Below are 21,036 nucleotides of genomic sequence, written 5' to 3' on the forward strand. Positions count from 1 at the left end.
GCATCTGCATGCCAACTGTACCTTTTAAAAAATTAGAATTTTTACATATTTTTTTTAAAAAAATTTAAAGAAAAAAAATATTATTTTAATTTCTAGCTTTAAATTTCTATAAAATGGGAAATTTTTTATAAAAGAAAAAATTTATATAAGGTTGCCACCTTAAAATGTAGAATTACATATCTGCACAAAAATTCATCAAAAAAGGTTTGCTTAATGTTGAAAAACCCTCTAATTGATCATCAAGATAATGAGATATATGAATATGAAAAAAATAAAAAATAAATAAAAATAAATATTAAATCTCAAAAATAATGCATCTTACGACACATTATCTAGACAATCAATTTTCGTGATTTTCATATGTGCATAGATCTACTTGATTTTAACCATTTTTAAAGTTTAACGAGAAACTTTCCGGTTGCCGCCCTCAAATCTCCTATCTGATATTATCGTGGCCCCTGTTACAGGGTATAATGGCCTGCTACTGCCCTGTAGGCTCAAGATCTACAGCCCCCTTCTCATTCTTTGGTACCCTAACTTTCTCTCTCGACAAAATGCTCCTCAAAAAGACCGACCTCCATTTGACCCATTCCATCTTCCCTTTTCCCACTCTCATACCTCCACCCCCAACTTTCTCTCTCTAAACAATGGCTCTCGGCATGCCGTTAACCATTGTTCCCATTCTCTCTCTTTCATGGCTTTGGTAACTTTCCATCAGAAGGTTTTTTCTCCTGCTTGGGGAAAGTTATTTTCATCTGTGTCTTTCAGAAGAAGCTACCACAATAAGACCTTGAAGATGGGTCATGAAAGCAAGCGGGTTTTCCAGCTAAAAATGGATCCTTTGAGTGGAAACATAGAGTGGGTTGTTGTTTCAGAAGCTGAAGAGGAAGAAGAACCAAAGTCTCTCCTTTCTTCGACTTCGTATCTCGATATGCTCAACGATTCTCGTAGGAACAGGGCTTTTCATGAAGCTATCAAGAAGACCATTACCAGGCCTTGCCATGTTCTCGATATTGGGTACTCTCTCTCTCTATGGTGTGTTTTGTAAAGTGTTTTCTCTGTACGCTTAGTTTTTGTGACTCATATTCTTCTTTCTCTTTATGGGTTTTCTTGGTGTTTTTCTCTAGGCATAAAACATGGGCAGTCTAGAAATCGCTTGGAATTTTCCTGAAAATAGAAAACATGCATTCTCTTGTTTATCTACAATGAAAATTTGCTTTTCTGATTAGTATCTATTAGACTTCTATCAACTTGGTTAACTGTGAATAACATCACTCCCACCATTAATATTACTGTGGTGTGTGGATTGTTTAAAGTTTAAATGCATATGTTTGATTGTTAATTATATTCTTTATTATCAATTTTCATTTGTTTGCAATGTAATTCTGTTTGGCATTCCACTCACATGAGTAGGAGTAGTTCATTCAAGTTTACTACATTTCTTTAGCAAAGATTACTAATCTTGATTTCGCAATTCAAGGACCTTTTTTCGACAAAACAGTTTTTCCTACGATATTTATGTGTCCTCTGTATAAAGATAATGTTTACAGTACCCTTGTGAGATTCTTCACTTCATAGCATACTTTGTTGAAACGCTGTTATCGTTGTTTTGTGATACCCTATTCATTAACTCAAGCAATGTTGGCACAGAGCAGGAACTGGTTTGCTGTCGATGATGGCATCAAAGGCAATGCATGAATTGGACAAATCAGAATTTAGCTCAACACATGGAATGGTAACAGCTTGTGAAGCTTATCTTCCAATGGTGAAATTGATGAAGAAAGTATTGCGTGCCAACGGTATGGAGAATCAAATACGTGTTATTCACAAACGTTCCGATGAATTGGAAGTTGGTGTAGACATCCGTTTACGTGCAAATATATTAGTAAGGAAGATTGGCCTTTGCGTCTTGTGTAAATTTGAACTTGGTTATTGCATTTTCTTTTTCTGGTGAATCACATTTGTTTTTATGGCATTCATTAAATCACAATGTGCGGGAAAAAAATTGTGACATGGGTGGTATCAGCATTCCAGACTAACATGAATCCACTCGGACTCAAGTGAGTTAGTTGGACTCGCCCTATGGTCAAGGCCGAGTAGGGGCAAGTTCCATTGCAATTCACCCCACACTTGTAAATGTTGTAAAAATTATAAAAAATAGAAAAAATGTAGAAAAATCGGGACACGCTATGTTTGTAATAAGTATTTAGATGATTTTGGTAGTTTTTAAGGTGATTTGAGAACTTTCTTATGTTTTCCTTTTTTAAAATATTTTTCTGAAATATTCAAAATCTAAATCAAATTTTTTTGATAATCCATATTTTATGGATATTTTTCATCTTTTTTGTCTTTGAATGCTTTCTGTTACCTCTTTTATTTTATCCATATATTTAACTATTTCTAAAAAAACATTTACCATTTTTTTGACCTTTTTCTGGTTGTACGTGACACGGGTGAGTCCACTTGGACTTGGCTGCATTACTCGTCTCGGCCAAGGGCCATGTTTGGAAATTTGATGATGAAACTCAAAGTCGGAAATTCATTCCTTACCAAGGTATACTATAATGAATTTTGATTAGCTAATGAGCAAATATGCATATCATGTGCACAGGTTAGTGAGATATTGGACTCAGAATTACTTGGTGAGGGACTAATACCAACTCTGCAACATGCGCATGATACATTGTTAACATCAAATCCCCAAACTGTTCCATACCGAGCTACTATCTATGGCCAGGTGTACTAGAACTACAATTAGAGTACATTGGTTATTTATTTATCTTTTAATCCTTGTGCTTCCCTTGATATAAGTCCCTCTCTGTGTGCGTTTTGGTTTCAGTTACACAGTTGCACACTTTTTCTTAGTTTGACTTCATAACTTTATATTCTTACTTTTTGTGTTGTCAGTTAGTTGAATGTGCATTTCTACACAAGATGCATGATTTATACAGTAATGAAGCCCTTGCCTCAGATGATATTCATCTAGTTCCCACTGGATTAGAGACAGCTATCTATGTCAAACCACAACAATACCCATTTCATTGCAGTCCATTATCTAAAGATATCAAAGCGGTGAGTAATGAAACTAAAACTGAGGTGAATCTGTTGTTCAAGGAAGTGGGTTCTCTATTAACTATCAATTCTATACCGATCCAGCTTTCAGAACCGTACAAGATTTTTACTTTTGATTTTTGGAGAAGGCCTGACAGCTATGCAGAGAATGAGGTGAAGATAAAAGTGAATTGTGACGGCAATGTTCATGCCGTTATTTCGTGGTAAGGTCACTTATTGACAAAGCTGGAGCTGCTTCTTCTATCAATACTTTATGATAAGAAGCCAGATTTATTTTTTCCTATTTTCAGGTGGGTGCTTCAGTTAGATTCTGATGGAACAATCTTCTATTCGACAGCGCCCTCGTGGATAAATTCATCTTGTGACAATCCAGAAGTTCTCAGAGGTTTTCCTGGTGCTTCTGATTGGTGTGATCATTGGAAACAGTGTGTTTGGGTCTGTCCAAGGATGGGTATGCCTGTATCCAAGAATGAGCAAGTTCTTATTCAAGCCATTCATGAAAAAACTAGCTTTCGGTATAATCTCAGGAAAATTAGTGTACCAAGTAAAGAGTTGGGGCCTTGCAATTTTCATATTAGAGACAATTCATTAGTACTCTCACCGGAAAGGATTGCAATATATGGTGACCAAGATTGGAGACTTTCCATGTTAACTACTGCAACAAAGGCAGTGAGTATATTAAATCATCATATGATGGATTCCATTTTATTTGTTCCAAAATGTTGTCTGATTCTTTTATATTCCTGTGATGCATCCTTTTTTTTTTTTTTGGCTTTATTTTTTTTGTGGGGGGGGGAGGGGGTGGGGGAAAGAGCAAAATGAAGTAATGATTAGAGAAGATTGGTTAACTACTGAGGATTATATTTTCTTGCTGCAATTGCTCCCATTTTCTAGTAACGTACTATTCTAAATTTGCTCTCCATATTTTTTTTTTTTCTCTTGGTTTCAATAGTGTTATTGTTTATTGATATTCATACCAAATTCTGTTCAGTATCCGTTTTTTATTTTTCTATATTCAGTGTAGCTCCTGCATAATAGCCGATGTGGATTTTCATGCAGTTGCAGAAAAAGAATTCCCCATTATGTGTTGTTGCAGATGATAGTGTGTTCTGGACAATTCTTACTGCCTCGCTTTCAACAAGTTCAAATGTTCTTTCAATGCTTCCTGGACTTCACATGAAGGGTAGCCAATACTTACATGCTGTTGCAAAGGCTAATGGCATTGATATCGATCGTGTCAAAGTTCTTGGCAAAAGGGCCTCTAGCCTGACAATGGATGATACTGATCAGAGAAAGGTAATTCCATCCGTGTTAAGTGGGTCGGTCAAAGTTGTTAGAAATTTAAATATGCTACTCTTGTAAATGTAATTACACAATTCCTGGAGTCCTCTGAAACAAATGTTCCTCCACTTCTTTTGATAGATGACCATGCATATATGGGAAGGATCTGTACATCAAGTTGTTAGGGAGTGAAACCCGTCATTTGTTTCTAGTCTCATATTTATTCGTAGAAGTAATAGTTCATTATTCAAAGGGGCATGAATGATTCCAAGTTTGTATCATCTTAATTTATTAAAACTTTTCTATTCCTTAAAGACATCTATAATTGTGTCATTTTATCTGTATTATTTGAAGATCATTCCCAAGTTGTTGGCCATTGCCTAATGTTCATTGCGCAGTACCGTTTTGTGTTAGTCCTTCTCCATCCTTGACTATTTCTCTTGATAGATCCTGGTGATCCTAGAAATATGTTATAATATTTGGATTCTCACAATGAGAGTGGATGTTAATTCACATTGTCCTTGGCAGGTTGACTTGTTAGTTGCTGAACCTTTCTATAATGGAAATGAAGGGAGTCTTCCTTGGCAGAATTTACGCTTTTGGTAAATAAAGGCGCATCTCTCTTATTAATAACCAATATTCAAGCATGAAAGTTTTGAGCCTTTCTATTCTATGAAGCATTTTCTGGAGAATCCATCAGTTATGGACAAAAAGTATGCAGTTCTCTTGGCAAGCAACTGTTGTTTGCACCCATGTTTTTGTTGTTTGCGCATGTACATGAGTGGAAATTTGAGTGGTAATAGCAGAAACAAGGGTGCAAAAAGCAAACAAGTGGGAACAAATAACAATCCCATGACTGGACTCTACACAATTTCATCCATTTATTATTATTCCAGATAATGGTAGACCACATGCTTATGAGTCTTTTCGAAATCAATTTGTAGATGACTACCAGCTCACCGTTATGAATTGTAGAATACAATTTGCTTGTGAGACACCATGGGCATGAACCAAATTTTGATGTTTTTCGATGGAAATGCTTATCTTGGTCTTTTGATGAGAGGCATGAGTTTTCCTATTGTCATGAACTTTGGCTATAATTTTATATAGAGCATCAATTCATTTATTGACCAACATTGTTCTACGTCTTATCTTGGAGATAAATGAGATGAAGACTCAAATTTTTAGGTTCTATTCGTAACAAGAATGGGATTCCCTTCCCTTGAATATGATGTCAATTGTGGAAAAAATTTCCATGCTTATAGAGAAGTAAGTGGAATATAGAAAAATTAGTCTCATGAACTGGCAAAGAAGAGCATGTGTTGCATTAAGAACCTTGCTTCCTAAGTTGATTAGCTTTATTTATATTATCTACTGCCTTTGGGTTCTATCATTGGCTCTACAAATGCCAGGGAGGAAATAATTTTGCATTGAATTTTTTCTTCTTTTGTGAAGGAAGGAAAGGACTACATTGGATCCAATATTATCCAAAGATGCTGTGATCATGCCCTGTAAAGGAATCCTAAAAGCATGTGCAATGTTTCTTCCAGTGAGTTACTTATCCTTGTTCTACCCAGTCTGAAAGTTTTGTTTTGGAAAAATAAGGATGGTATTTCAATTCTTTGGACCACCTGCATGATAAATGCTTGAGCTCCTGGTGCTGTCCTGATATTTTTCCTTTGATTTTGCATTTCTTAGTGTATTGTGGCTGGCCTTATTATACAGGATTTATGGAGAAGCCGTCGATGTCTTGGAAGCATTGAAGGGTTTGATCATTCAGTTGTAAATAAGACTTTAGGAGGTTGTGGTGATTTACCTGCGCCAGAGGAAGGTCCCTGGCTTCCTTTTTTTATTTGGCAATGCGGCGAGACTGAGGTAAAATTAAGGTTTAGGGTATTAAGACTACAATGTCGTTTGAGAGAATTCTAGATTGAGAAAATTTTGCTTAAAAAAGACTACTGAAGACATTTGAGGCTCAGTTTTCACTTTTATTTTGTGATGAATTTCTTTGAAATGGTGAAAGCCTCTCTTTGGAACTCCTTGTTGAAATTGCAACGTGGGGTACTTTTCAGGAACTCGCTGAGGTGTTTACAGTTATGGAATTCAATTTCTTAGAGCCAATTAGAAAATGTTCAGGGCAAACCAAGGTATCTGATTGAATCCTATTTTTCGTTATGGTTCTATTCATACATCGGTCATAAACTACTGAATTTGTTATATCCTAAGTTTGATATCCAACTTATGCAGATTCAATTCAACAAGAATGGAATTTGTCATGGATTTGCACTTTGGATTGATTGGGTCATGGATTCAAGCAACACAATTGTCATATCAACTGGACCAGGTGAACCACCTTTGGGCTCATTTCTAATGGCAATCTAGGCACGTAGAAATTTTTCTAAAATCTGCAAGATCATGCAATTCTTTTTTATTTTTTTAATGTTTTCATCACTATTTACAGATTCTTTGGAGTCCATTGACTCCGATTATTTTGATAACATTCTATGCCTAAATATAAACATGGTATTAAGAGGGAAATATGTTACAAACTTAAAAAACATAGTTTTAGTTATAAAATGTAAGGATAATATAAGTTGATTGAAGAACATAATTGAGAAATGTGGGGTAAATGTTATATTTTTTCCCTTTATTTTTGGGTTTTCAAATAGAAATTTATAGTGGCATAATAGAATCCTTTTTATTTTCAAATTTTATGATATTTTTTGAGAACTTTTGATAAAAACTGAAATTTGAAAATCTTCCAAGCAGTTCCTCTCTAAGAAACATCTGGAAAAATTAATTTAGGCCATAAAGAAATATATGAAAGAGACGATGAACAATGGAGGCACAAACAGCTCTAGCAAAGTCAAACGTTCTTTTTACTTGGTGTATGTTTTTATTTGTGGTGATTCATTTTGAGGCTTAGAGAAATTCTTCTTTCTTTTTAAGCTCGGAAATATTGGAAACAAGGGGTGAAGCTTCTCAGCAAGCCTGTTTCAGTGAGAGAGTACTCATGGGCAGAAGTTGATGGATACTTTGATCCCTCAAATGGTGAACTTATTTTGAAGCCCACTTTTTCCTCGCCATGAATCGGGCTTTAAAAAACCCAACTGGTATTGTTCCTGCTCCGGTCAGGTCTCTAAATGATATGGTTGTTTCTTTGGGAAGAATCATTATCATACACCAATTTTGTGCGGGATATAATACCCAAAATGGCATCCAACATCCATTGTCAAGGCAAGACGGTGGAGATTAACAATAAGGGGCACATTGGGATATTCACATGGGTACAGTTGTTCTCCATCATTGACTCGTCGCGGACTTTTGATGCCCCATCTCGTAACCATTTACTTTACTCCATTGTTGTATGATGCGTTTCCCTTATTTATTTGTATATCCAAGTTTAATTTGTCTCTTATTATTTTGCCTGATATAATAAGATGGAGTTAATGCTAATGCAGGTGCAATCTATCAAGTAGATTGAACCCCTTGCCTCCAACCCCCATATGTATATGATACGAAGTAATTTTGACAGTTTTGTGCTGCATTGTTGGTGTGATTTCTTTTGTAATGTGGGTGAAAGTTTTGATATATTTAATGATAGAGTCAGCCATGTTGTTTAGATCACAATCTCAGCCAACAGCCCAAATTGAATCTGGACTGATCTGACGATCACGATCTTATTTCGTATTTGAATTTTTATTTTTATTTTTACAAATTCAAATCACATGAAATTTTAGGTATTCAATCTTCTCATCAAGCACACTTAATAAAAATATAAAAAAATAATTCATAAAATATAAATTAATCAAAATACCTGTAAAAAGTTGAGGGTATTTTGGTTAATTTATTTAATTATTTAATTATTATTATTACTATTATTATTACTATTATTATTATTTTATTTGATTATCCTAGTTTTTTCAAAATTTTAAGTGATTTGGATTTCTAGAAAAAAAAAAGAAAATTCAAATATATAATGAAATCGTGACCATTGGATCGAGCCTATATTTAATCTGGGCTGGTGGTTGAGATTGTTATCGAAGCAGTATTTTCGCCCATAGGTTCGGCGCTGTTTGATTTTTTCGGACGGTGTGGATTAAAGACCGTCACAGTTATAGCATGTCCGTGACAATATTTTTTTCACGTAAAATTGACGCAACTACTATACGGGGACCGCCACGGCTCCTATAGGTCTGTGGTGATTTTTAGGCAAAACAGTCATGGATATATATATATATATATATATGAGTTTGTCTATAGTTAACAACCTTTCAAAATACAAAAGGGATTGTGATTGGTGTATTTATTAAAACAATCATTATTTTTTTATTAAAAAATTATTTAAATAGGTAACTTACTATTAAACAAGGACAAATTTGAAATTTTCACAAAAATACAATGGCATTTTAGAAGTTAGTGTCTTGGAATTTTGTTTGTAGAGTGCCTTTGTCTTTTAATTAAAATTTCAACTTTACCCCTCATGAAGATGACAAAAGTATCTTTAGTCTTGTAGTAATATTTACAAAAGTGCACCAGAAAGGTAACTTTTTTAAAAAATAAATTATAAAATTAATAAATTCATCTTTCACACCTCTTTTTATCTTGAACTTTTTGTAATTTGAAGGGTTGTGAAGTTTAGATTATCTCATATATATATATATATATATATATATATATATATATATATATATGGGGAAAGATGAGATAAGCCCATTAGCTCATATGAATATATGAGTTCAACGTCCCAGATCTGACGATCACGAATGTCCGGTAGTATTTGAATTTTAGTGTTTTTTCTATAATCCAAATCACTTGAAATTTTAGGTGTGTGTTCATCAAAAATAGGTGAACTTTTGAATAATATCAAATAAATATTTTATATGAAAAACATTGACCAAAATATCGTCGAAATGTTTTAGGGGGTATGTTGATCATTTTATTTTTAACGGATAATTATTTTTATATTTTTATTAAGTGCAACTTGATGAGAAAAATATACACCTACAATTTTAAGTGATTTGGATTTGTAGATAAAAAACTAAAATTCAAACGGTACGGGACATCCGTGATCATTAGATCGGCCCAAATTCAATCTGAGCCGTTGGGCTCATATGTTCATATGAGCTAGTGGGTTAATCTCATATTTTTCATATATATATATATATATAACTTTTTCCAACGCCTCTAAGCGAAAATGAACAGTGATCTCGTTTACCCTCATCACCATCCAAACTTCATCGCACGGTTACCGTAGTTAGGTAGCGTTTCAATTTTTATTTTTTTTCCTCCAAAGCCAAATTACTTGAAATTTGGAGTGTGTGTACATCCTAGTGAGGCACACCTAATAAAAATATGAAAAAAAATAATTCACAAAATATAAATTGATCAAAATACCCCTATAATTGATCAATTTATATTTTGTGAATTATTTTTTTAAATATTTTTATTAGGTGCGTCTCACTAAGATGTACACACACTCCAAATTTCAAATCATTCCGATTAGTTAAAAAAAATGAAAATTAAAATACTACCGGACAATTATGACCATACGATGAAGTTTGGATAATGATGAAGGTAAGTAGAATCACTCTTCATTTTTGCCTATAGGTGTTTTGTAGTACCTTACATTTTATATATATATATATAGAGAGAGAGAGAGAAGGGGGTGGAGGATATTAAATGGGGTTAATGGTTAGATGGTGGCATTGGCAAAGTATATAAGTGTGTAATTTGTACAGTTTCAAACATCTGGTCAATTTTTTGTTATTATTCTTTGTTAGCATCTTATCACATATTAGCAGTGTATGTGCGTGGTTGAATCTATTTTGGAATGTCGAGGAAAGAGTGAGTTGAGAGACGTGCATAAGATACAGAGAGGTGTTCAGTTTTTAACTCTGAATAGAGAGGCATGCATGAGAGAGAGGGAGAGGGAGGCATGCACCTTAGACTTTGAAGAATATTGGGTTGAGATGGGAAAAATGCCAAGGCTGATTTGTTAGCTAAACAGAGGTGAGACATAGGGGCCTTTTCTAACCTAAACAATCACTATTTTCAACTGCAATGCTTGAATCTCACCCTAGGACATTGTTTTGCTTCATTCTTTGATTGCCCATTTTTTATTCAGCATTACAAGCATGAATAACTGCATTTTTTTTATATGACAACTACACAGTTGTACATGTTTCAGGCCTTTCCCATAGGATCCCCTCTTGCCACTGATATTTCTAAAGCTATCTTGGAGATGAAAGAAAGTGGAGAGATTATGCTTTTGGAAAGGAAGTGGCTATCCTCTGACCAATTACATCTGATGAAAGCAATGATGGTAGTCTCAACTTTGATTGCTTTTGGGCACTTTTCCTCCTCATTGGAGGCACTTCCACCCTTGTTCTCTTGTTCCATTTTGTGAGCTCCTTGTGCGACTATTTGTCGCAGTTGGGAAACTCCGACTCTGGCTGATTTTCATGGGTTTGGTTCTAGACTTGAGCCTACCAAGTCCAAGTAACCAGCTCGAGTCTGAGCCAGATACACTGAGTTTTGAGTCATTGTTTGTGAAGGACAGCATGGGGCAATCCTCAAAATCGAATCAATGTGCAGATGCTCGATATGATGCTTCACCAGCATAGATTAGTCTTTTTTAATAATATAATAGTTTCTTATAATTGATCAAATAAGTATATTTCTTCATTTATTACAAGTTTTGGCTATCACATGCACTAGGTCTCAGGTTCAAACTATTGAATATCTCTAAACTTATGTTTCGTCTATGTAACATTAGTTTCTTTGCTTTCCCTATGTATGAGCCTTGGCTTGGTAGCTTTTTTTTTTTTGGCTCTCCTGTGAGGCGAGATGAACGACTTTTAATTTTTGTATCTATGGTGCTGGCTTATTTGCTTGTTTCCCAGTTCTTCGCACATACAAACCAAAAGTTCGATATTTGGTCCGAAAGCTATATACATATTTCGCTACGCGATAGCTCCTTGTAAAGGCAACATGGGGATACAAGAGAGAAAGGTGTTTTTCGTGAGATATTGATTAAGGGGGTGAATAACATGGGAGAGTTACACAGATAAGGGGAGCACTTTCTCCTGCTGCTCCGCTTATCTTCTTTGGTTCTCCTCCTCTTTTTTTACTTCTACTTCCACCACCTTTTTTTGTTTATTAGGCCTTTCTTTTGGCAAGGGGTTTTAGTAAGCAGGACTCCCCCACCATTTTCCCCCTCTAAAATTTTATTTGCTCTAATAATGAGTTTTTCCCTTTTTATTGTATTTATCTTCTCTCTCTCAGGGTTAGGCTTGGGATTGAAAAAGACAGGTAGGCACTACTTTTTTTATGAGCGCGTATACCATGCTCTTAAGAGAGCATAGTATATCTATTCCCTCGGTAAGAAGAGAGGATTTTTTTAATTTGAATTTTGGAAATCCCTAGGATTTATTATTCTCAAAGAAAAAGCTGAATTTTAAGTTTCCTAACACAGATTTCACCCTCTAAAAATTAGACTTTCTCCATTCAATCTTGAGGCAATATTCTTCTCAACGCATAGAGGGTGCAAGGAAATTTCTTTGCTTGAGGTTAATCTAGGGGTTGAAGAGGTTACACTCCCAAAATATGGGGTCCTAAAGTTATTCCTAAATGAGATTTTACTTGAGCGAGTAAATAGATAGTATGATGAGGCTGCTGAAAGATAATATTGTTTGGCTTTAAAGATAGAAAGGAGTGCAATAGGTGCTAGGAATTTGTACCCGATTATCTCAGTATATATATTTGGGCATGATTTGCATAAGGTTGTAACCTTACACAATCTAAGTAAGACGCACTTCTAAACTTTGTCGAGAGATGTAATCCTGGTGTCAAATTTTATTAGGATGACCTAAAAATGTATTTTGTCATCTAACTATAAAATTTTGCCAAAAATAGTTTTGATCAACCATATCTATAAATACTTAAAAATCCTGAAAATAGACAATCCAGATAATATGTTACAAAATATACTATATTTAGGATTTGAAATTTATTTTTTTTCATATTTATACCTCTTGAGGTTGATATGAGCAATTTGATGGGTTTTCCAATGTCTAAACGATCTTTGCGATGGATTCTTTAAATGTACTTTATTTCTACAATACGAGGTTGATACCTTATATAAACTTTCGTGAAGGTCATGCTTACAATAGGGCATTCCTCTCTCACGTAAGCCACCGACCTTTTTTTTTTTTCTTTTTTTTTTTGAAAGTTAAAGAAATTTCATTTACTAAATGACCCCCAAGAGGGATAAGTATGATGTCAACCATTCTCGTAATGCATAACAGGGTGACCTCAAAAGGGACGAGTATGATACCACTTTGATCCCTTATACAAGGTGCATCTCAAAACTCCATTTTTCCCTTTTACCAATTACTATGATTACCCTCAATCTTTTTAGGAAAATATAGGTGTAATTAAGATGAGTGGCACTATGATTACCCTCAATCTTTTTAGGAAAATATAGGTGTAATTAGGATGAGTGGCAAGACAAGAATGGATATAATTCGAAATGAATACATTCAAAAAAATTGAAGTTTGGTACCAATAGGCGATAAGATGAGATAGAGTAGACTTAGGTGGACTGGTTATGTACGGCTCAGATCCAATACAACACCTATTACGAGATGCGAGTTAATTCAAGTGAAAAGCTCTAAAAAGACAAGATGTAGGCCCAAAAAGACATAGTTTAAAGTAGTAATAAAAAATATAGGGACTTATGGCTTCACTGAGTGTATAGTTCTTAGAGTAGAATGGCGAACCAGTATTTGTGTAGTTGACACCAATTAGTTGAGAAAAGCTTTGATGAAAATGATAAATGAGGCTATTTTTGTTTCAACTAAATCTAACATAGATGTTTAAAGGGGCAAGTACAAGAAAGGGAAACGCCAAGTCCTACTGAAGCACAATTCTTTATTTTTGTTGAGTAGCTCATAGTGGGCAGCCGGTGTTTAGTGCTTGACATTTAACGTGTGGGGGAAGTGCGTTTTGAATATATTTTTATGAAAGGGAGTCCAATCAAGGCAACAAACCATAGACACACAATCACAGTACAAATTCGCAAGAAAAATGTATACACTTGTGTACAGGATACTCTTGAGAAACCTATTACGATTTACATCCAATTTACAAATATAAAAAGCAAAAAGAGGGGTTTACATTCTAGTTCTAGGGCTTAGGCACACGGGTTCTCAAGGCTTGGGTTTCTTCAAATTATCTCTTCTTGTTATTGTCCTAAAAATGTTCTCCTTCATTAAATGGCATGATTGGTACGTGTGAAAATATTTTTGTGGAAGCATCATCACATAAAAAGATTAGGTGTAGAAATTTTTTCACATTAATTGGCTGATATTTAGTGTGAAAAAATACATTACGATCAATTGGTGTGAAAAACTCTTGCACCTAATCGTATGGAAGAGTTCTTGCGTATTAAAATAATTTTACCTAAGCATTTTCACACATACCAAGGTAGAAGGATTTTCATAGGCCCAAATGGGTTTGGCAGGTTTCCCTGAAATTATGAAGAACGGGAAACAAATTTAGGGCAAAATGACATAAATAAATCCTTTGAAACATTTAAGGTCAGTTTCTATTGAGAGTCTGTCCAACTTGGGGTTTATTTCTATCAAATTTTGTTAATGAGAAGGTGGAGAATTTAATTGGGCATATTTTGGTTCAAACCCCATGGGAAAACTCCCCACATTATTGAAGATTCCAGTTAGATGAAGTACCCTGCTCAGCATGCAGAAAACCTAATGCACTAATCATTGCACGTACTAAAAAAGATATTGCATTGGAAGCACAAAAATTGAGTACTAACTAACAAGGAAAAGGTTTCCATACTTCCCTTACATAAATCATATATACTTCGTCCCCATCCAACCGCCCATTACATAGAACATATATACTTCTTCCCCATCCAACCGTCCAATTTAGATAACCGTTTGATCTAATTTGACTAGTTTGATGCCTCAATGTATCTTATTTCGTTTTTTTTTTTCTAAAAATTGTATGAATAAGAAATTTTACGCGTCATCTTTTCAATGGTGCACACCTAAAAAAAATATTAAAAAGAATGTTTTAATAAAATATAATAACCAAAGTACCCCTTGAAACTTTCAGGGGTATTTTGATCATTTTATTTTATTTTTATATTTTTTACAAGTGCTTGTTTAAGAGAGGAGTGAATGCCAAAAATTTGGTGTCAAACTAATTTTTAGGAAAAAAAAATTAAAAATAAAATAATGCAGAGATGAAGCATTGTGATTGAGACCATCTCAACTATCCATTCAAAATGGACGGTTGGATAAAGGGAAGTACATATGTTTTTATGCAGTAGGGTAAGGAAACATGGAAAGATTTCCTATAAAACGGAAACATCTTATAAACTAAAGGGTTTATATTACAGAAATGGCTTGAGCCTTTGCAGTAGTTTACCGAGTTCTTTGGGGAGGTCTCTGACTCCTTTCTCACCAAAAAGTAAAGGCCCAATCCCTATTGAAATAAGACTTTTCACCACTAATACCACCTTAGAAATACCTTCAAAAAGTTAAACACTCCTAATCTACTTGAAAAAACGGATAAAGCATGTCTTCCCCATTGAATTACCCTAAAAAATAAAAGGGTTTACATTATAGCTTTAGTCGATACCACCTAGATGGGGTTTGCTGAACTCCAAACTTTACGCATCAACCTAGAGAGCAGAATAAAAATAAAATAATAATAATAATTTATAACAAAACGCATAAAAACAGATAAAGCACATTAACCATTTACCACATAGGCAATCCATTTAATTGAATGGTGGATCTAGACTTTCAAGAACTCAAGTTCATTTCTTTAATATTACTTTCTTTTTAATAAAAAAAGTACAAATCCCAACTTGAAAGATTCCTCAAACTACAAGCCCATTCTGTGTATTACATGTATTATAGAACTGTAGTAACACTAATACCCCTAAGGGGTAAAATCCCACTTGCCCTAATGGTATATAAAGCCCTCAACCGTTTGACATCAACAGAGGGGATGGTTCTGCGATGTCCTCTCACTAAATATCTGCCTAAATTTTCATTTAAGAAGAATTTAGATTTATTCTTTTTCTAATCGAAATAAACTAGAATATATATCTAAGGGCCCTCTCCAACATGCCCTAGCATGCAAAATTTGTTGAGGCAACCTACAAGTGTTCAAAGGCCTTATTCGAAACAACACTCTTTTTTGGTAAGTGATCCTCGAAACACCATTCACACCATATGATGCTCTTGTGGTATAAACAGTTCTCCATAGTCATCAACAATCACCTGCAGATAAGAAAATGAAAAACATTATTTTCCAGTGTTTAAAAACCTGGATTGTCTGGATGTAGTGACCCAGATTGGCCAAGTCGGCAATCTGGATCGGCTGAACCAGCCAAAATTCAATAAAAATAATATAATAATAGCATTGGCATTTCCCCTAGGTTGAGCTGGGGGTAGGGGGTAGGGGATAGTTCGTCCAACCGAGCCACATCGATTCTTTCTCGAGCAAATGTTTTGTCAAGAACCACCTAAACATTAAAACTCTCCTCAATCCTAAATTTCATGCAATGCACCGACGGTAGGGGCATAAGAAGAATTGAAGAACAAAACCTGTGAGCTCAAAAGTTGGAAGTTAAGTTGGGGTCCTGAGGATCTAAAATAATTCCAATTATTTGTAAAATGATCTGCCATCCTAATAGAAATCCTTGATCTTATTCAGATTTAGTATGTTCTATTTAAGCAAATAGGTATATCATACACCACCTATATATGGGCAACGGCACATAACAAGGGCATCACGGTCATTATGGATATTAACCATAACCCATTGTGTACCATATACAATGCACCACTGGTGTATGGTATACTTTCCCTTGAATAAAAGCTTTTCTAAATAAGAGGTATTGATGTTACAAACCTCATAGTTATCTCCTTTGTAAGTGTACTCCACTCGCAGTTGCTTCGGGTCTCCTGGGCACGGATCACAGAACCCCATGATACCGGACTTCTTTATGCCCTCGTGAAGCTAAGCAAATGCAATAAAAAACAAATAAGAAGCTTTAAAATAAGAAATGACAATAACAGCATATTTTATGTTTTTTTATCTTTTGGGTAGTGCAGTGGTAAGATTCAAACTTGGGATACAATGAACTAAGGAATTCAAACAAGTATACTTTTGCTATTGGTCCCCACTGTCCATTGCAATGATGGATGGTGAGAGAGAGAGAGTGGAACCATCCAGAACATGGCCTCAATGTGTGTGTGTGTGTGTGTGTTTTTTTTTGGTAGACCAATAGGGAAGCATCCCCTGGCCACGTATGCCTTGAGTCCAATCCTGACAATGGCCCCAAACTTGGTTACTCCTTATAACATTCCACCATTTCAATGTGAGTGTGATGACTCAACAGGTAATTGTGTTCCTAGTCCATTGGATTATAGTATACTTGGAAAAAATAGGGAAATAGAGGACCCAATGATTAGAGAGAAAAGTTCATATGTTACAGAAACACTAAAGGAAGCAATCCCCTACATATTTAAGCTTGCTTGGAAGACATGCTCCTCCTAAATAAACCCATCCATGCAGTAATTTCTAAGATAAATTCACAATAGTTGAAGGGAAAGAGGAGAGCATACCTTGAGCTGCCCATTATCAGTCACCAAAAAGTTAAGAGGCAAGGTGACATCAATAACTTGTGAGACCAACTCATCATCTTCTTCCCCACCTTGCTCGCTCCTTTTCTTGGAAGCTTTGAGGTTCCCATATATTGCTTTTGTAATAACCAAACCCCCTGTTTCTGACTGCTTATTTTTCTTTCTAATGGCAACATTTTGCAACAATTGCTGAGCTTTTTCAGCTGCAACCTTCGCCTCCTTAACCTGAAGATAACCAATACTTAATATGTCCGTATCATTTTTTGAAGCGGTAATGAATATTTTCTTGTAAAAAATCTTGAGTCATTTTGACATGAATAATTTGTCATCCTCCAAAATTCATACATAAGAAAGCAGGTATTTTGGGTCATTTTGATTCATAAGGGAGTGGGAGTTTATGGTCATTATCCATGGAAAGATACAAAAAGGGAGAAATGTCAGAAGTTACTCCAGGACTTTCTCGTCATTGTCTGTGGAACTGCTTCTATGGCATAGCAAAGCATAAAAATATAATCAAATCAGGAAACCTCAAAGTTTTCTTATAGACAAATGTGAAAAATGTCCATAAAATCTAAAAAAGAATAAAGTTTTTAATATGTGACATGAAATGCAGACCAGAAAAGAGTCTTTTACATAGATATGTTAGGCAGATCAACATGGTTTTCATGCACATACAACACCACCCAGTTCACTATCATTAGTTTGAAGTTTGAACAATAAAGTTTTTCTAATCAGGAGCGAAATTGTGACGCAACATTTTCCATGGAAATGCAAGTTTGGGGGAAAACAAAAGAAAAAGAAAAAGAGACATGCATAATAACAGTAATAGGTATCCTTGAAGTAAAAGGCCAAGTATTATTTAGAACTAATCTATTTTACCTGAGCTGAAGTACTTTGGCATTTTTCTAGAGCTTTTCTTCTCTCCCTCCTAAGATAATACGGTTTGACAACCAAAGTCTGCCATATAACATAAAAATACCACATACAAGGGTAAATTTTAAAGTGCATCATAACATGTGGAATTGAGGTAAAGCCCCCTATCTATAATCTTTGGACCATGGAAAACCATTGTCCATTGGGGTCATCACCATCCAATGAAATGATGGATGGTGATTGAGTGAGAGACTGTATCCACCACTAGGTCATTACGTGCACTGGTGGGTATCAATCTATCAACACATCCATCATGTAATCAGACTACCATGATTCCAATCACTACAGCTAGGCAAGCGAGTTATATACCTTCAAAAAGAAATAAAGCGAGGAAGGCATCATCAATGCTCCAGTTGCAAAAAATAGATTCAAATGCCTTGAAAGCAACACCTGCTCACAACCATAAAGTGTGTCAGAATGGAGATCTTGAGTATAAACAGAAAAACAGTTGCATGGCATAAACATAGGGAAACTACACAGAAACTCAACTCTAAATAGGACAAATTGCAGGCGTTTGGTTTGTAAAGATCAAGCAACACCTAGGCAGGAACGGTAACAAGTTCCTTTGAAGTTACTTAATGAATATATATATATATATATATATATATATATATATATATATATATATAAGATCCTGTCAGCCCACTAGCTGACGGCTACAGTATAGCCCAACGGCCCAAGTTGAATCTAGGCTGATCTAATAGTCACGATTTCATTTTGTATTTTAATTTTAATTTTTTTCTTACAAATCCAAATCACTTGAAATTTGGAGCGTTTATTTCTTAAAAATATGAGAATCGAATAAAAATATCAAAAAAAAAGTTTACAAAAAACAATTTGACCAAAATACCCATTAAACATTTCATGGGTATTTTGGTCAACTTATTTGTTGTGAGTTATTTTTTAAAATATTTTTAGAAGGTGTGCCGTGATGAGAAGAATGGACACCTCAAATTTCATGTAATTTGGATTTATTGAAAAAATATTAAAATTATATTCGAAATAAGATCGTGACCGTCAAATTTGCCCAGATTCAATTTTATATATATATATATATATATATATATATATATATAAAACTAGCTGATGGAATAGCGTAAGCCCAATGGCCCAGGTTGAATCTAGCCAATTTTACGTTCACAATTGTATTTCGTATTTGAATTTTAATCTTTTTTCTACAAATAGGAATCACTTGAAATTTGGAACATCCATTTTTCCCATCAAGGTACACCCTATAAAAATATTGAAAAAGTTATTCGCAAAAAATAAATTGATCAAAATACCCTTGTAGCTTTCAAAGGTATTTTAGTCAATTTATTTTTTTACAAATTATTGCTTTAATATTTCTATTAGGTTCGCCTATTTTCCAAGAGTACATAAAAATTAAAATTTAAAATTCAATCGTGACTATTGGACTGGCCCGGATTCAATATGGGCTGTTGGGCAACTGTAGTTGTTAGCTAGCAGGCTGACCTCAAACTCTCCCAATATATATATATAAGAAAAAGCTGGGATTAGCCCACTAGCTCATATGAACATATGAGCCCAACGGCCTAGATTGAATCTAAGCCGATCTGACGATCACGAATGTCCGATAGTGTTTAAATTTTAATTTTTTTCTACAAATCCATATCACTTGAAATTTTTGGTGTGTTAACCAAAAATAGTTGAATCTTTGAAAAATATCAAAAAAATATTCTACATGAAATAAATTGACCAAAATACCCCCGAAAAGTTTTCGACAGTATTTTGGTCATTTATTTTTTTTGCGGATAATTTTTTTTATATTTTTATTAGGCGCGTCTTGATGAAAAGAACACACGGCTAAAATTTTAAGTGATTTGGATTTGTACAAAAATAAATAAAATTCACACACGAAATGAGGTCGTGACCGTCGTTGGGCTCATATGTTCATATGAGCTAGTGGGCTATATATGTAGGGCAGTGATCTAATGCAACGGTTGTATCATAATATAATGCAACCACACTTCTAAAAAACCATGTTTGTGGTATTTGTATGACCGAAAATTTTGCACACACTCTCTTCATCTTAATAATCAATCCCAAAAAAAAAAAAATCATTTCAAATCCTAGATATGGTCAAAATGAGTCCCTTCCAGCAACAAATCTAGACAATTCATTTGGTGAATTTCAAGATCTTAGCCTTTACAAACTCAAAATCATTTTTTTCCCTTTTAACATTGTTCATCTAATGATAATAAAACCATATAAAAAAATTTGGAAAAGAAAAAATTCTTCTAAGGCCTAGATCTAAGCATCTTATAAAAATGGACAGCCCATGTTAATTAGGCTAAAAAAATACTTTCTAGGTTGTGTTTCATTTTTTTTTTTTTGGTGACTGTTCATTAGAATGAAAAGAGTGTGTATTTTAAAATTTCGATCAAACAAATGGTCCTAACATGGTTTTTGAAGATTGTTGCATTATATTACTATACAACTGTTGCATGAAATCATTACCCATATATATATATATATATATATATATATATATATATATATAGAAAATGATCTTGTGAACCAGTGGGCTCACAAGAAAAAATGAGCCCAATGGCCTAGATTTAACGATCTGACGATCATGGATGTCCGGTAGTATTTTAATTTTAATTTTTTTCTACAAATCAAAATCACTTGAAATTTTAAGCGTATGATCTTCTCATCAAGCCGCAACTAATAAAAATATAAAAAAAAAAATCCGCAAAAACAAAATTGATCAAAATACACCCAAAACTTTACGGGGGTATTTTAGTCAATTTTTTCATGTAAAATATTTTTTTGATATTTTTCGAAGATTCACCTATTTTTGAAGAACACATGCCTAAAATTTCAAGTGATTTGGATTTGTAGAAAAAAATTAAAATTCAAACACTATCGGGCATCCATGATGGTCAGATCGGCCCAGATTCAATCCGGGCCGTTGGGCTCATTTTTACTTGTGAGCCCACTGGCTCACAGAGTCATTTTCCTATATATATAAATATATATATATATATAAGAAAAGGCTGGGATTAGCGCAGTAGCTCATATGAGCCCAATGGCCCAA

The 21,036-nt window shown here is 34.4% G+C and overlaps 2 protein-coding genes and 1 long non-coding RNA gene across 6 annotated transcripts in view; 2 read left to right on the forward strand and 1 right to left on the reverse strand.

Moving 5' to 3' along the window:
• Positions 1-319: 319 nt before the first annotated feature.
• PRMT7 (protein arginine methyltransferase 7) lies at positions 320-7,809 on the forward strand. 4 transcript variants are annotated; one of them, XM_020663933.2, is made up of 13 exons: positions 320-1,017; positions 1,651-1,885; positions 2,612-2,737; positions 2,908-3,072; positions 3,157-3,275; positions 3,363-3,741; positions 4,132-4,368; positions 4,882-4,955; positions 5,809-5,902; positions 6,052-6,228; positions 6,426-6,500; positions 6,601-6,697; positions 7,303-7,809. In XM_020663933.2, the coding sequence occupies exons 1-13, from the start codon at positions 695-697 to the stop codon at positions 7,440-7,442; spliced, it is 2,241 nt and encodes a 746-aa protein (XP_020519592.1). In that variant the 5' UTR covers positions 320-694; the 3' UTR covers positions 7,443-7,809. The 4 variants fall into 4 exon arrangements, with proteins under 4 accessions (XP_020519592.1, XP_011621365.2, XP_020519593.1 ...); XM_011623063.3 differs by having other exon boundaries at positions 6,079-6,228; XM_020663934.2 differs by having other exon boundaries at positions 327-1,017; positions 1,656-1,885.
• A 1,972-nt stretch (positions 7,810-9,781) lies between these two features.
• LOC148778953 (uncharacterized) lies at positions 9,782-11,271 on the forward strand. The gene is made up of 2 exons (XR_016048075.1): positions 9,782-10,365; positions 10,544-11,271. It is a non-coding gene; the product is annotated as an uncharacterized LOC148778953 (long non-coding RNA).
• Positions 11,272-15,189: 3,918 nt separating this feature from the next.
• The window catches only part of OWL1 (DNAJ heat shock N-terminal domain-containing protein), a 28,007-nt gene continuing 22,160 nt past the window's right edge, over positions 15,190-21,036 (reverse strand). Inside the window, exons 9-13 of the mRNA XM_006838092.4 lie at positions 18,285-18,365; positions 17,922-17,999; positions 17,025-17,267; positions 16,309-16,416; positions 15,190-15,674 (exon numbers count right to left, since the gene is read on the reverse strand). Of these exons, the coding sequence (XP_006838155.2) occupies positions 15,618-15,674; positions 16,309-16,416; positions 17,025-17,267; positions 17,922-17,999; positions 18,285-18,365 (567 nt within the window). The 3' untranslated portion in view covers positions 15,190-15,617. The remainder of the gene's footprint in view (positions 15,675-16,308; positions 16,417-17,024; positions 17,268-17,921; positions 18,000-18,284; positions 18,366-21,036) is intronic.

This window comes from Amborella trichopoda, chromosome 13 (assembly GCF_054954075.1).
Source record: "Amborella trichopoda isolate Santa Cruz 75 chromosome 13, AtrichopodaSantaCruz75HAP2 v2.0, whole genome shotgun sequence".
Classification (NCBI taxonomy): domain Eukaryota; kingdom Viridiplantae; phylum Streptophyta; class Magnoliopsida; order Amborellales; family Amborellaceae; genus Amborella; species Amborella trichopoda.